Source organism: Leucopleurus acutus (assembly GCF_964270905.1).
Source record: "Leucopleurus acutus genome assembly, chromosome: 11".
Classification (NCBI taxonomy): domain Eukaryota; kingdom Metazoa; phylum Chordata; class Mammalia; order Artiodactyla; family Delphinidae; genus Leucopleurus; species Leucopleurus acutus.
This window is the reverse complement of record NC_139152.1, coordinates 86,968,061-86,981,540: the sequence shown is the minus strand read 5'-3', so window position 1 is coordinate 86,981,540 and position 13,480 is coordinate 86,968,061. Positions and strand designations below refer to the sequence as shown.

General features: G+C 41.4%; 1 protein-coding gene across 1 annotated transcript in view; it reads left to right on the top strand.

Moving 5' to 3' along the window:
* ALDH1L2 (aldehyde dehydrogenase 1 family member L2) overlaps window positions 1–13,480 on the top strand; it is a 52,583-nt gene that overhangs the window by 4,729 nt on the left and 34,374 nt on the right. The window contains exons 2-5 of the mRNA XM_082850308.1: window positions 4,408–4,552; window positions 9,270–9,504; window positions 11,214–11,379; window positions 13,307–13,408. Coding sequence (XP_082706434.1) covers window positions 4,408–4,552; window positions 9,270–9,504; window positions 11,214–11,379; window positions 13,307–13,408 — 648 coding nt within the window. The remainder of the gene's footprint in view (window positions 1–4,407; window positions 4,553–9,269; window positions 9,505–11,213; window positions 11,380–13,306; window positions 13,409–13,480) is intronic.

Genomic DNA, 13,480 nt, shown 5'->3' with positions numbered 1-13,480 from the left:
ATTGCCACACACTGCACTAATGCATTACATGCTTTATCCCACTAAATCCTCCTAACAACCTTATGAGATAGGTACTATTATTATTCAGATTTTAATTGATGAGGCTGAGCTCAAAGTAGCACAGCTGGTGTTACAGAAAAACAATGGCACTGGGGTAATGACTAGATTAGAATCTCAGAGCTGCCACTGAGTAGTGATTTGACTCCAGGCTGTATCTTTTTTTTTAATACCATGCATTTTCTTTCTTTTTTTTTAATAAATTTATTTATTTTATTTATATTTATTTTTGGCTGCGTTGGGTCTTTGCTGCTGCCCACGGGCTTCTCATTGCGGTGGCTTCTCTTGTTGCGGAGCACGGGCTCTAGGTGCGTGGGCTTCAGTAGTTGTGGTATGCTGGCTCAGTAGTTGTGGCACACGGGCTCAGTTGCTCTGCGACACGTGGGATCTTCCCAGACCAGGGCTTGAACCCGCGTCCCCTGCATTGGCAGGCGGATTCTTAACCACTGCGTCACCAGGGAAGCGCTTTCGTTCTTCTTTTTAATTCACTTATTTTATTTTATTTTTGGCTGCATTGGGTCCTCTCAGGGGTCACTCCTTGCCACGGCATGCGGGCCCCTCACTGCGGCGGCCCCTCCCGCTGCAGAGCATGGGCTCCAGGTGCACGGGCTTCAGCGGTTGTGGCGTGTGGTCTCAGTAGTTTTGGTGCACAGGCTTAGTTGCTCCACAGTATGTGGGATCCTCCCGGACCAGGGATGGAACCCGTGTCCCCTGCACTGGCAGGCGGACTCCCAACCACTGCGCCACCAGGGAAGCCCCAGGCTGTATCTTAACCTCTCTTTGTTTTAGTTTCTTCATCTGTAAAGCCATCTGTAAAATGGCTTATTAATGTCTGCCTCTTGGGAGTCATTGGGCAATCAAAATGAGGAAACACATATTAAATACCTGACACATACCAGGGTCTCGTTAAACTGTTTGCTACTACTTCCACCACTTTTTCCTTGACCCAAACTCCCCAGGGCAAAATCTTTTTTGTAGGGGGCGGACACACACTCTGTATAGCAGAGATTCGCAGACTTTAGTGTGCCTGTCAATCAATGGAGAGCTGTTCAAATGCAGCTTCCTGGGCTACTAAACTGCAGAGGCAGGATCCAAACTTCCTCATATGCTTTTGAGTTAGTGCCTGCTTCCTGATGGTCTGACTCAGTAGATCAGGGATGGGGCCCAGGAAACCACATTTTTAACATTTCCTCCCAGCTGATTCTGCCAACACGGGCAGTCAGCCCTCAGATCATACTTGGAAAAATAAGACTAAGGTGAAATATCCCAGTCCAGTTCTTTGGAATGATACTAACTCATTATAAATACTTAAAATCTTAAACTCTGAAATTTTTCTCACTGCTAGAAACTCACCTTTATAGTTTCAGTTTTACCACTAAGCTCAGAAAGTGTTTCAGTGAATGTAGAATTTCCGGAGATACTGACATGGTTTCTTTAAACACTGTCTTTCTGGGGCAGTGTTGACTCTGGAATTGAACTCCCAATAACCAGATGACAGCTGAGAGCACATTACAATTGAGTCAGCTCATCCTCTTGGCTCTTGTATGTTTTAAGACTAATAATTTTAGAAGTCTTAAAATATTTGGTGTTGGTAATGGTATGAGGTGAAGCCAAATTTTGTAAGATAGCCAACACGTCAGGTCAGTTCTATTTCAAGCAACAGCATTAATTATAGGATTTTAAGATAGAATACTTAGAGAACATTTTGATATTTTTGATGAGAGGAAATGAAATAGTCATCCATTATCTGCAGGCAAATTGTGCTGTTCTTACAGAGTTAATCTGTTTGTTTGCAAGAATCTATTAGATGTTGAAGCTCTAGGCTCTTTTGGGATAGAAGCTTTGGCTGGGCATGGAAAAGAATTTTTATACCAAAACCTTAATTGTTTAATTATCAGCTCACAGGGAAGATGTGAACCCCTATGCTTTTTTTTTTTTTTTTTTTTTGGCTGCATTGGGTCTTTGTTGCTGCACGCGGGCTTTTTCTAGTTGTGGCGAGCGGGGGCTACTCTTCATTGCGGTGCGCGGGCTTCTCATTGCGGTGGCTTCTCTTGTTGCGGAGCACGGGCTCTAGGTGCGTGGGCTTCAATAGTTGTGGCTCGTGGGCTTCAGTAGTTGTGGCTCGTGGGCTCTAGAGTGCAGGCTCAGTAGTTGTGGTGCACGGGCTTTGTTGCTCTGCGGCATGTGGGATCTTCCCAGACCAGGGCTTGAACCCATGTCCCCTGCATTGGCAGGCAGATTCTTAACCACTGCGCCACCAGGGAAGTCCCTGAACCTATAGGCTTTTAAGTTTATGCCTAAAAAGGGATGCCATCAATGCCCTTAAGAAAGTGGGAAATAAGGGAAAATTGTTTTCCTCATAGTCAGATTTTAACAGTGAGGCTTTACTAAGTTAGAATGACTTTCTGGAACATTAATGAATTCCATTTAGATTGAAGGAAAAATATTCTAAATCCAAATCCTGTGGAGACGTATTCTAACGTGGAGGAATGAAAGATGGAAAGAACTCTGGGGAGCTGGGGTTGGTTCTTTGCCAAGACGGGAAGCTCATAGGAGGTGGTGACCCTCTGATTACCTCTCCATGCACAATCCTGCAGCTAGCCTGCTTCACCTGGTGGCTCTTCATCACCATCTTAACAATCATCATGTCAACATGTTACCTTAAGCTTTGTGAAAAGGTTTCATCTTGGGAGAATTTACAGAAGGCATAATTGCTTAAAGACAGTCCTTAAAAACTTTAACTCCTTTAGTGCCACTCTTATCTATGTGGTGTTTATATTTATTGACAATCACTGCATTTTTGTGCATCAGTGTTAAAGTTCTAAAAAAGGAGATGGAAGAGATGGGCAGTAGTGGCTCATTTTATTTTTAAGTACCTTCGTGGGTTTTGGAGTCAGATGGCCCTGGATTCAAATCCTACCTCTCCCTTGTTTTGCTAGTATGACCTTGGAGATATACTTGATATTTCTAAGTCTTGGTTTCTTCATTCATAAAATGGCACAAAATGGGGAATAAGAAAACAGGATAGTTGTGAGGATTAAAATAAATGAAATTATGTGCAGCCCTCAATTCCTTATCTGAAATCTATGGGGCCAAATGTGGGGTTCAGAATCATTCACATTTGAGAAGATCAATATGGTATATAGGACCTTACGCACAATTTACAGCAGGGTCTGGGATAGTATCTGTAATGAAGCACATTGACTTTTTTTGTGTGTGTGTTACGTGGGGCTCTCACTGTTCTGGCCTCTCCCGTTGCGGAGCACAGGCTCCGGACGCGCAGGCTCAGCGGTCATGGCTCACGGGCCTAGCCGCTCCGCGGCATGTGGGATCTTCCCGGACCGGGGCATGAACCCGTGTCCCCTGCATCGGCAGACGGACTCTCAACCACTGCGCCACCAGGGAAGCCCCACATTGACTTTTCTGCAGCAAATTACAATATACTATAAGTAAAGACTGTAAGTGGCATTATCAGTGTAGGTCAAGTTTGAAGCCAAATGACTGCATTAACTTATAAGAAACCTACAAGGACTATAAAGAACATTTCATTAGTTCAGTCCACGTCTTAAGACCAAATGAGTTTATGCCACTTACCAAGGACTGTAGAATTCTGGACCGTGTGAAAAAAACACAGAATTGTCTAGTATATAGGAAAGCCTTTAAAACATTATTAAAGCTTTTACTTAAACAGTGCTTTGTGTCAGACACCGCATTAAGCCTAATGCATCTTGTCATCTACCTCAATCAGAATTGTGTGAGTTGGTGTTATTCCAGTTTTACAGATGAGGAGAATAAAAGGCAAATGGAAGTTAGTTACTTGCTAAAGGTCACACAACTAACAAGGGGTGGGTGACCCTAGGTTTGACCTCAGATAGTCTAGGATCTGCTTCTGACCCCTATGTTATACTAGATGTTAGCTCTTGGCATCTTTTGGAGGTGGGCATAAAAAATTGCAGGACATAAAAGCATTGTCAATATTGAAGTAGATCTTGCTCAGAATTACACCCCTTTTAACTATGAAACTTATGCTTGTTTGTTAACATCTGGCCTCATTTCATCAAGGAGTTGAAATGCCTTGTAAAAATATATGCAATCCCAATGATTATAATGAATAATCAAGGGAGTTAGAGCAAAGGGAAAATGAGGAATACTTAGGTGTGAAATTATTTTCACTACTACCTATATAGCATGTAGTCTGAGTTCAGTGTATGTCAATAACTATTTTACTGTGTAGATCTTTGAGCCTTTTGTAATGCCCAAGTCATCTTGTATGATTGAAAAAAAAGAGTGTTTATTATCCATATGTCTTCTATCCATACTAATACCTGTCACTGTTGAATTGCTTCACAGGTTTATTTCAAAAACAAGCTGAAGGTGGCACTTATTGGTCAGAGCCTCTTTGGACAAGAAGTCTACAGCCACCTCTGCAAAGAGGGCCACCGAGTTGTGGGAGTGTTCACAGTTCCAGATAAGGATGGAAAAGCTGACCCACTGGGTGAGTGTATCTTGGAACACCTGGATCAAGGACTGCACTGGCCTCCACTCTGCCTGTTGAAAGCCTTCTTAGGCCAAGTCTATTTGTGTGGCAGATACAGACTCAGAAACTCTCCCTTCTCTGTGGGCCTCAAGACAAAGATGCCGGCCCCTATTTTACTAAGTTTCTCCACTTACCTCCATGGTAATCACCAGGTCCCTCAGAGGAATTTCCAAGCATGTGTTTTTCCTGAATTACACTTGTGACTTTCCAAAGGTGCTATGGGACATCTAGAGTAATGTCTGTTGCAGAGGTGCCGATAGGAATGCAGGGAAGGCCACACCCAACAATAGCAATTGATGTGGGGTCATAAAGAATACATTTATCTCAGAACAAATTATAGCTATGACTGCTTGGTTATTAAGGTAGGTAAAGAAAATAGCCATCCTCAGAGCAAACCGACAGCGTGATTCTGATTTGCATGCTATAGTTATGTTGAGAAAGAGTGCAAGAAACAGTCTACAGGTAGGGAATAAGAACTAGCATCTAGAAATCGTGACTTATGACTTGAATCTTTATAAATCACTGGTATGATGCAATACATTGGTTGGAAAACAATATCTGTGATAACCCTAAAATTTTACTTTTCTTTCTTGGAGGAATCAGCTCTGGGGTTTATTCTAGTTCTTGTTACTGGGGTAGTTGGATGAAGGCAGTCAAAAGGTACAAACTTCCCATTATAAGATAAATAAGGACTAGGGATGTAGTGCATAGCATGATAAATATAATTCACACCGCTGTACGTTATATGTGAAAGTTGTTAAGAAAGTAAATTCCTAGAGTTCTCAGCACAGGGAAAAATTTGTTTCTTTTCCTTTAATTTTATATCTATCTGAGAGGATGAATGTTCACTAAACTTATTGTGATAATCATTTCATGATGTATGTAAGTCAAATCATTATGCTGTACACCTTAAACTTACACAGTGTTGTATATCAATTATATCTCAGTAAAACTGGAAGAAAAAAAAAGAGTCAAGCTAAAACAGAGTTGGGCCAAGAGCACATATGCACATGGATTTAACCACTTGATGTAGAAATTATCCGTGTTTCAGAAAAAGATTATCTCAACCTGGGAAATTCTGAGGGAATCTGCCTCGTGAATTCATACCTGGCTCCAAGGGCAGAAGGGGACAGATTCCCGTCGCTGGGACTACCTGTCTCATCATTATCTATTCCCACCAGCTTTGTGTATGGGATGTTTGGAAGGACTTACATTTGAGGTATCAGATTGGCTGTTGAATCAGGAGGACCTCAAATAATATTAGCTTAAATAAGAGAGAAGTCCCTTTCTCAAGTTTGGATTGACCATCACAGCTGTTGTGGCAGCCAGATATTTATCACAGTGAAGGCTCCTTCAGTTTGTTGTCTTGCCATTATTAACACTGGGCTTCCATCTCATGGTCCAAGGTAGTGGCTTCAGCCCCCACTATCAACTCTGCATTCCAGCAAGCAGAAAGGGCAAGATGGGAAGCAGAGGGCAAGCCTTTATTAAGCATAATCCAGAAGTTTTACATATTACTCCCACTTGTATCCTGTTGGCTAGAACTTAGTCATAGGCCAAATCTATTTGCAGAACAGACTGAGAAATACAGATTTTATTTGGGGTGGCCATGTGTTCAGCTAAAGTAGAGGAATCCTTGGTAAAGGAGGAAAGGGGCAACTAAGAGTCTCTACCATGTACAGTGAACTTCAGAAGAGTTGCAAGCATGTGACTCTTACACCTCCTTTCAGACTGTTTCCTGGGAAATGAACTTTTCCCTGGTGCCTGGTCCCAGCATATGGTTAACAGTGTATGTTCTAGAATCATGAAACTAGTTCTGACTCTGCCACTTGATAGCTGTGTGACCCTGGACAAGTCACTTAAACTCATTAAGCTTAGTTCAGTGATACCCATCTCACATGGATTAAATGAGATAATGTATGTAAACGGCTCAGCACGGCACCTGATTCATAAAAAGGATCAATAATGACAGCGGCGATTTTTGTTGTCAGTATAGTCAACTAGAGCAACAAAAAATAGTCCTGGGGCAGCCAAAAATCAATATGGGGGAGCAACACCTGAATGGCTCAAGTTTGTCTCAGTGGAGTGGATTTTTCAAATGAAGACTTCTAAGTCTCTTCCACCCCATTTTTCTTTCCCAGTCTAACCTTTCACAATTTTCTCCCAATTTCACCACTTTTTTTTTTTTTTTTTTGCGGTACACGGGCCTCTCACTTTTGTGGCCTCTCCCGTTGCAGAGCACAGGCTCCGGACGCGCAGGCTCAGTGGCCATGGCTCACGGGCCCAGCTGCTCCGCGGCATGTGGGATCTTCCCGGACCGGGACACGAACCCGTGTCCCCTGCATCGGCAGGCGGACTCTCAACCACTGCGCCACCAGGGAAGCCCTCACCACATTTTCTTCACCACCATTTACCCATTTTCCTATCATCTGACATTTTGTTTTGTTCACAGCTTTTTGAACATTTTAGGAACATTTACATTTTGTAAACATTATTATACTGGTCTCTCAGATTCTCCCAATTGGATTGACTAAAGCATCACCTTGAAGGCCAGGGCCATTTTAGGACTTGTTAGGCTTTGGCCTTTAGGCTTCATGGAGGCATCATCCCCTGCAGAGTCTATGAATGTTGATGATTAGATGGGGAGAAAGGAAAGGAAGCCCGAACATGCAGGTACAATGCCTTAGTTAAGACTTCTGGATATTGCCGAAAAGGTAGTTTCTTTGTGTTATTGATGGAGAATAAATATATATATACTTAATATATGTAAGGTATATAGTTAATAAAAGTGCTATTTTATTATGGAAAAAATGGGCTTGTGCTGTCTGTACTTTGGAGGGCCATTCCGTTTCACACAGAGGTAGGAAGGAGTCATTCCTTTCAGAAGGGACATTTCCTGAGCAAAGAGTCTGGGATCTGCTTCAGTACGGCAAACCCTTACGGGGAGCATGGATTCTCCACTCTTGGCCTCTCTCCTCCACTAACTTATTTTATGGGCGAATTTAGGAGAAGGAACTAGACAGACGCAGCTCAACTCAGCTACTTTTGAAACCACACTCCTCCTCAGATGGGACTCAAACCCAGCCACACCTCGGACTAGGGCTTGAATCACGATCCCTGACCTAGGAGGGGACTTGAACCCACTGTCTTTTCTTTTCATTGAAACCGCTTACCTAGTGTCAGGACTTACTGAAGCTCAGGTTCTTTTGTCTCAGCACAGAAAGAGTTCAGGGTGAGGCAAAGTGGCAGGCAAAGACTGAGTTTATTAGTATAGGAGGCTTGAGGGATACAAGCAGGCCGGCAAGGGAGTGCGGCCCCAAGAACAAAGAGGGCTACTTTTTTTTTTTTTTAATGTTTATTTATTTATTTGGCAGCACTGCTTGTGGCGCGGGGGATCTTCGTTGCTGAGTATGGGACCTTCGTTGCGGCATGCGGGATCTTTAGTCGTGGCATGCATGCAGGATCTAGTTCCCCTACCAGGGATCGAACCTGGGCCCCCTGCATTGGGAGCACGAGTCTTAACCACTGGACCACCAGGGAAGACCCCAGAGGGCTACGTTTTTATAGTCAAAGAAAAAATGGGAGGGGAGAAGACCACCTTCTTCTTCATTTTGTGTATATGTCAAGGCTTACATCATTAGTTCCTCCTTTGACCCTACATGGTCTAACCGGGACTGTCATGGTGCTATTTCATATGCATATTAGCAAAAGGGTGGTAACATATACTAAAATATGGTAATTTGTCTCAGGTTTGGGTATAATGTCCCCTTCCACCTAGTTTCTTTCCCCTTTCACCTGTTTACCTGTCTTGGCTACATGCAAGAATGCAGTTTTTCTCAGGGTCTGTTATCTCATAGACCTCCCAAGGCCGAATGCAGGCTTATATCTGTTTTTCTGTGGTATTGGCCTAAGTCAGTCTGTTTAGTTTCAAAATGTTCTGATTGTTGCTTAGCTGCCCGATGGTCTGGGCATTTTCTGGTTGGTGTCTAGCTTATGGTGATCTCCTGAAGTCTCTCTCTCTCTATCTTTCCCTAGTGGGATTTTAAGCTGTGTAACTATCTTATTCTATCCCTATCACTTTCTCCATTTATCTTTTGGGATCTGCCTGTTTGGCGGGGAGAGTGTGTTCCAGTCTACAGTTTTCCCTGTGATAAAAGGGACTTCCCCCCCAGGAAACAGGTATGGGAAGGGAATCAAGGTTTTCCATCTGTACCAGAGGCTACGTCTAATTGGGGTGGTGATGTTTTGGCACTTGACTCCAAATCCTAAGAAACAAACAATGTCCTTTAAATAGCTGTATCAGTAATAAATAGCTAATAAATAGTATTATAGCTAATAAATAGTAATAAATAGCTTAAATAGCTGTATCAGTAATAAAGGTACAATTTTTGATCTATAAAAGAAGCAGCTTCAGTTAAAATCTCAAAACGTTGTCTAGCCACAAACTTCTGAGTTGAATCATATTATGCCTTAACTATATAGATAAAAATCACATTAGAAAAATAGATGCATCTTGATAAAATTGTATCATGTCAAATCCTGGTCAGAATCTAAATTGTTCTTTATCATGTTTTATTTGTAAATGTTTCATGAAATTACAATGTGTGGATCCATAGTAATACAAAATTATGGCTAAAACTTTTTTGATGAAAATAATCTTCTCTTTCATGCTCAGCTTTGGCTGCAGAGAAAAATGGGACCCCTGTGTTCAAGTTCCCTAGATGGAGAGTCAAGGGCAAGACCATAAAGGAGGTGGCGGAGGCCTACAGATCTGTGGGTGCTGAGCTAAACGTGCTTCCCTTCTGCACGCAGTTCATCCCCATGGATGTAATTGACAGCCCTAAGCATGGTTCCATCATTTATCACCCATCTATCCTTCCCAGACACAGAGGAGCCTCTGCTATCAACTGGTGAGATTTTTTTAAATAACCAAGATGGGCCCATTCCCATTGCTTGTAATCTTTCTGTGTTTTACCTAGGTGATCAAGCAACTAGGTATGCTTGAACAATTGTCCCGATTGACTGCTACTGTTGCACAAACTCCCCTGAGATCTAGAGGTACTGCATAAGCCAGAACAGTGTTTCCCAAGAATAATCTATGGAGTATTGGCTCTATCAGATGTAACTAGGTATTGAGCAGGCAAAGGTCCTGTGGTTAGACGAGTTTGGTTTATGCTGGATTTCTTTATCTCAGGACTCAGAAATTTTAATATGTGCTTCAATGTGGGCATCATAATCTCCAAGAGGGAATCTGAGTACAAAGTGTTCCCACACTTGGCCGTAGAACTTTTTTTTGCATAGAATATCTCAAGTACATTTCAGGAAATGCTGAATTACCTGAAATTATCTTTCTCATGGTGTGACTTCCCCCATTCTACTTTAAGCCTCTTGAGGGGAAATAGGACTCTGGTCTAACATTTTTACTGCCGTATGTCCCAGTATCAAGAACGCTGCCTGGTATACTGTAGGTGCCCAGTCCTATAGGTATACTATACTGTGGGTCAAGGTGGGCCTTTCCCACCTTCTCTACCTTTTCTTCTTTACCTGCACATCTCCCAGCTGTCTCTTAGTGTCAAGTTATCAGATAGGCAGAAAATCTATACTTAGTTTAAATGTGGTAAAAAAAGCATTTCATTGTATTTTAAGGCCAATTACATGAATTGATTTCTTTTTTGCTCTTGTAAATAGTACTATAGTGGATATCTGTGTACTTAAACATGTATTTTTTCCTCAGTTCACATTGCTTGCACATGCAGAATCATTGGGTCAAAATACATGAATATTTTCAAGGCTCTTAGATAACACAATGCCAATTAATTCCTCAATATTGCTGAAAAGAGTGGTTGATTGACTGGTTGGTTGATTGATTTAGGTCTTGCTTGATTAGTAGCTCAGAGAGGTAAAAATGATTAGATGGAGAGCATGGCTGACCTACCCGTTCATACTCTGTCTATATTAGCCTGCTCTCTGATATTCTCTTATGTATGTATTTCCATATATCTGGCTTATTGTGTGTATTATAAGGTCTGTAGGGCCAGCATTTCCTCTTAGGCTAAACTTATAGAATACAAAATACAAATAGTTGAATTAATCAACCATCTTTTACCACAATTTATAGCTAATCTAGAACTAATTCTAGCTCTAAGTGACACTTGTACCTGAATTACACAACCTAAATTAATAATCAGTTCTCCTTTTCACATTGCACTGATCATCTTCTGTTTTATCTTCCATTATCTTATTCTGCCTAATACAGGGTCAGGTACAATGTAGGAACTGGACATGGGTGGGCAAAATTACTTGATGCTGCAGTAGAAAGCCGACACCTGGGAATCAGTGAGGGGTAGTACTGATGGTCTCTAATGGCTTTTTGAATAGACTATAAGTCATTAGTATGTGTTAACGAGAAAGACTACAGAGATGAGGTTGTATAAAGTAGCAGTACCATTAAGTTCTGCTTTTTTTGAGTGTTTACATCTCCCAGCTCTGCTGTAATTTTCACAATAGTTTCATTCACTGTCTATTTTCCATTGTAAACACCTTGTACTTTAATGTCACTAATTTATCACCTTATGATACAGTTAACCAACATTTTATGTTGAAACTCTTCTTTTCCCAGGACTCTAATCATGGGAGATAAGAAAGCTGGGTTTTCTGTTTTCTGGGCTGATGATGGTTTAGACACAGGACCAATCCTCCTCCAGAGGTCATGTGATGTCGAACCCAATGATACAGTGGATGCACTTTATAATCGATTTCTTTTTCCTGAAGGAATCAAGGCCATGGTCAGTATATTTATGCTATCAAGGAGAATTTAGTAACGCTTTAAAGTTTTTCTTTTATTGAGAATTTGCTCCTGTGAATTTGTACTAAAAATAAAAAGCCCCAAAATAAAATTAGATTTTATATTTGCCAGTAGGATGGTATTTTGAGGGTGGAAATCTGCACTTTAGAATTTCTTAGTCTATGAATCTGACTTGTTCTTCTGAGAACAGTGATCAAGTGGATAAAGTAGTAATCAAACTCCTTCATTCATTTTACCAAATATTTGAATCTCCAACCCTGTTTATAATGACTAATTGTAAAGAAGCGGCAGAATCTTAAGAAATTTTGATATGTAATTTGGGCTTTCTTCAAAAACATTTAAAATCAGTCTATGGGGCTTCCCTGGTGGCGCAGTGGTTGAGAGTCCGCCTGCCAATGCAGGGGACACGGGTTCGTGACCCAGTCCGGGAAGATCCCACATGCCGCGGAGCGGCTGGGCCTGTGAGCCATGGCCGCTGAGCCTGCGCATCCGGAGCCTGTGCTCCGCAATGGGAGAGGCCACAACAGTGAGAGGCCTGCTTACTGCAAAAAAAAAAAAAAAAAAAAAATCAGTCTATGTAAAAGGGTGAAATTTAACACTGCTTTATTTGTTCAGATATGCTCTGGATTAAAGGCTCAAAACATGTGCACCACAAAGAAAAAATACATTAACCTGTAAAAACATTGAAAGATAATTTCCACATCATTTAATGTCTTCTATAGTTTGGTATGGTAGAAGTACAACACAGAGATGGACAGTAAGATGATATAAAGAAGCAGCCATTGATTTAGGAGAGAGGAGAGCAGTGCTTTGTATCATTTAACGATTAAGAGAGTAGTTCTCGTTTTACCACTTATTTGCTGTATAATAGGCAGGTCACTTAGCCTCTTTAGCCTTGGTTTCCTCATCTATAAAATGTGGATAATACTGCCTGACTTACAGGGTTGTTGTGAAAATTAAATGACGTTTGTGTAAAGCATCTGGCACACATAGGTGCTCAAAATGATCATTATAATCAAAATAGTATTTTGTGTGTTCAGTAGCATTCGAGCAAGCCTGGATCCTGTACCTGGTGATATTATAGCCAGAAATAGGTGGAATGAATGAGCTGTAAACTTGGCCCTGTTCTCAGGTGGCTCCCACCACGTGCTCTTGTGGAGGTTGGAGTACTCAGCTGTGAGTACTTAGAGAGAAAACTGAGAACTTGAGCTCACATAGGTCTCCCAGTGAAGGAGAGAGGCTCTCAACTCAAGGTAAACATAAATATGGCATGGAAGGAGATGTAGGACACATCCCAAAGGCAATCAAACTCATGGACAGTTTTAATTGTTTTTTAATTCCAGGTGTCCTAAGCTAGAAAGCCAGTTGAATTCCTTAAATATGACTTTCTAGAATCATCATGATGAGCAGAAATAACCCACAATGACTTATTTTACAATTATATTCCTGAAATTTCCATTGAAACACCAAGGGGAGATTGAAATTTGCTCAAATAAAGGAGTCATTTTAAAAAGTACAGGATGGATATTGGCAGTAGATAGACCTGGATGCGGATCCTGCTTCTACCACCTGCAAGCTATCTCTGTGATCTTGAGCTAGTTGCTTTTCCTCGAGCTAGTAGCTTGAGGCTTTTTGCAGTCCTCAGTTTCCTCCTCTGTAAAACAGGACTAATAATACCCATGTTGTAGGACTGGTATGATGCTGCAAGGGATATTTTACATAAAGTAGCCACCACACTGCCTGGCATAATTATGGATCCAAAGAAATGGTAGTTATTTTTATCAAAGTCTGACTCTCTGGACAGATTGATTTATATGTAGTAATTCTGTTCAACAGAAACTTCAGTTAAACAGGCCATGTCATTGTTGACCACTGGGCTCTAACACAGTTAATATTTTTGGCTTTAGGTGGAAGCTGTCCAGCTCATAGCCGATGGAAAAGCTGCTCGTATGCCCCAGTCAGAAGAAGCTGCAACATATGAAGGTATCCAGAAAAAGGAAAACGCTGAGGTATTTATATCAACTCAGTAACACATCTCAGAGTTTATTGTCGTCCACCTTTAAGCAGTTCTCAGTTTACCA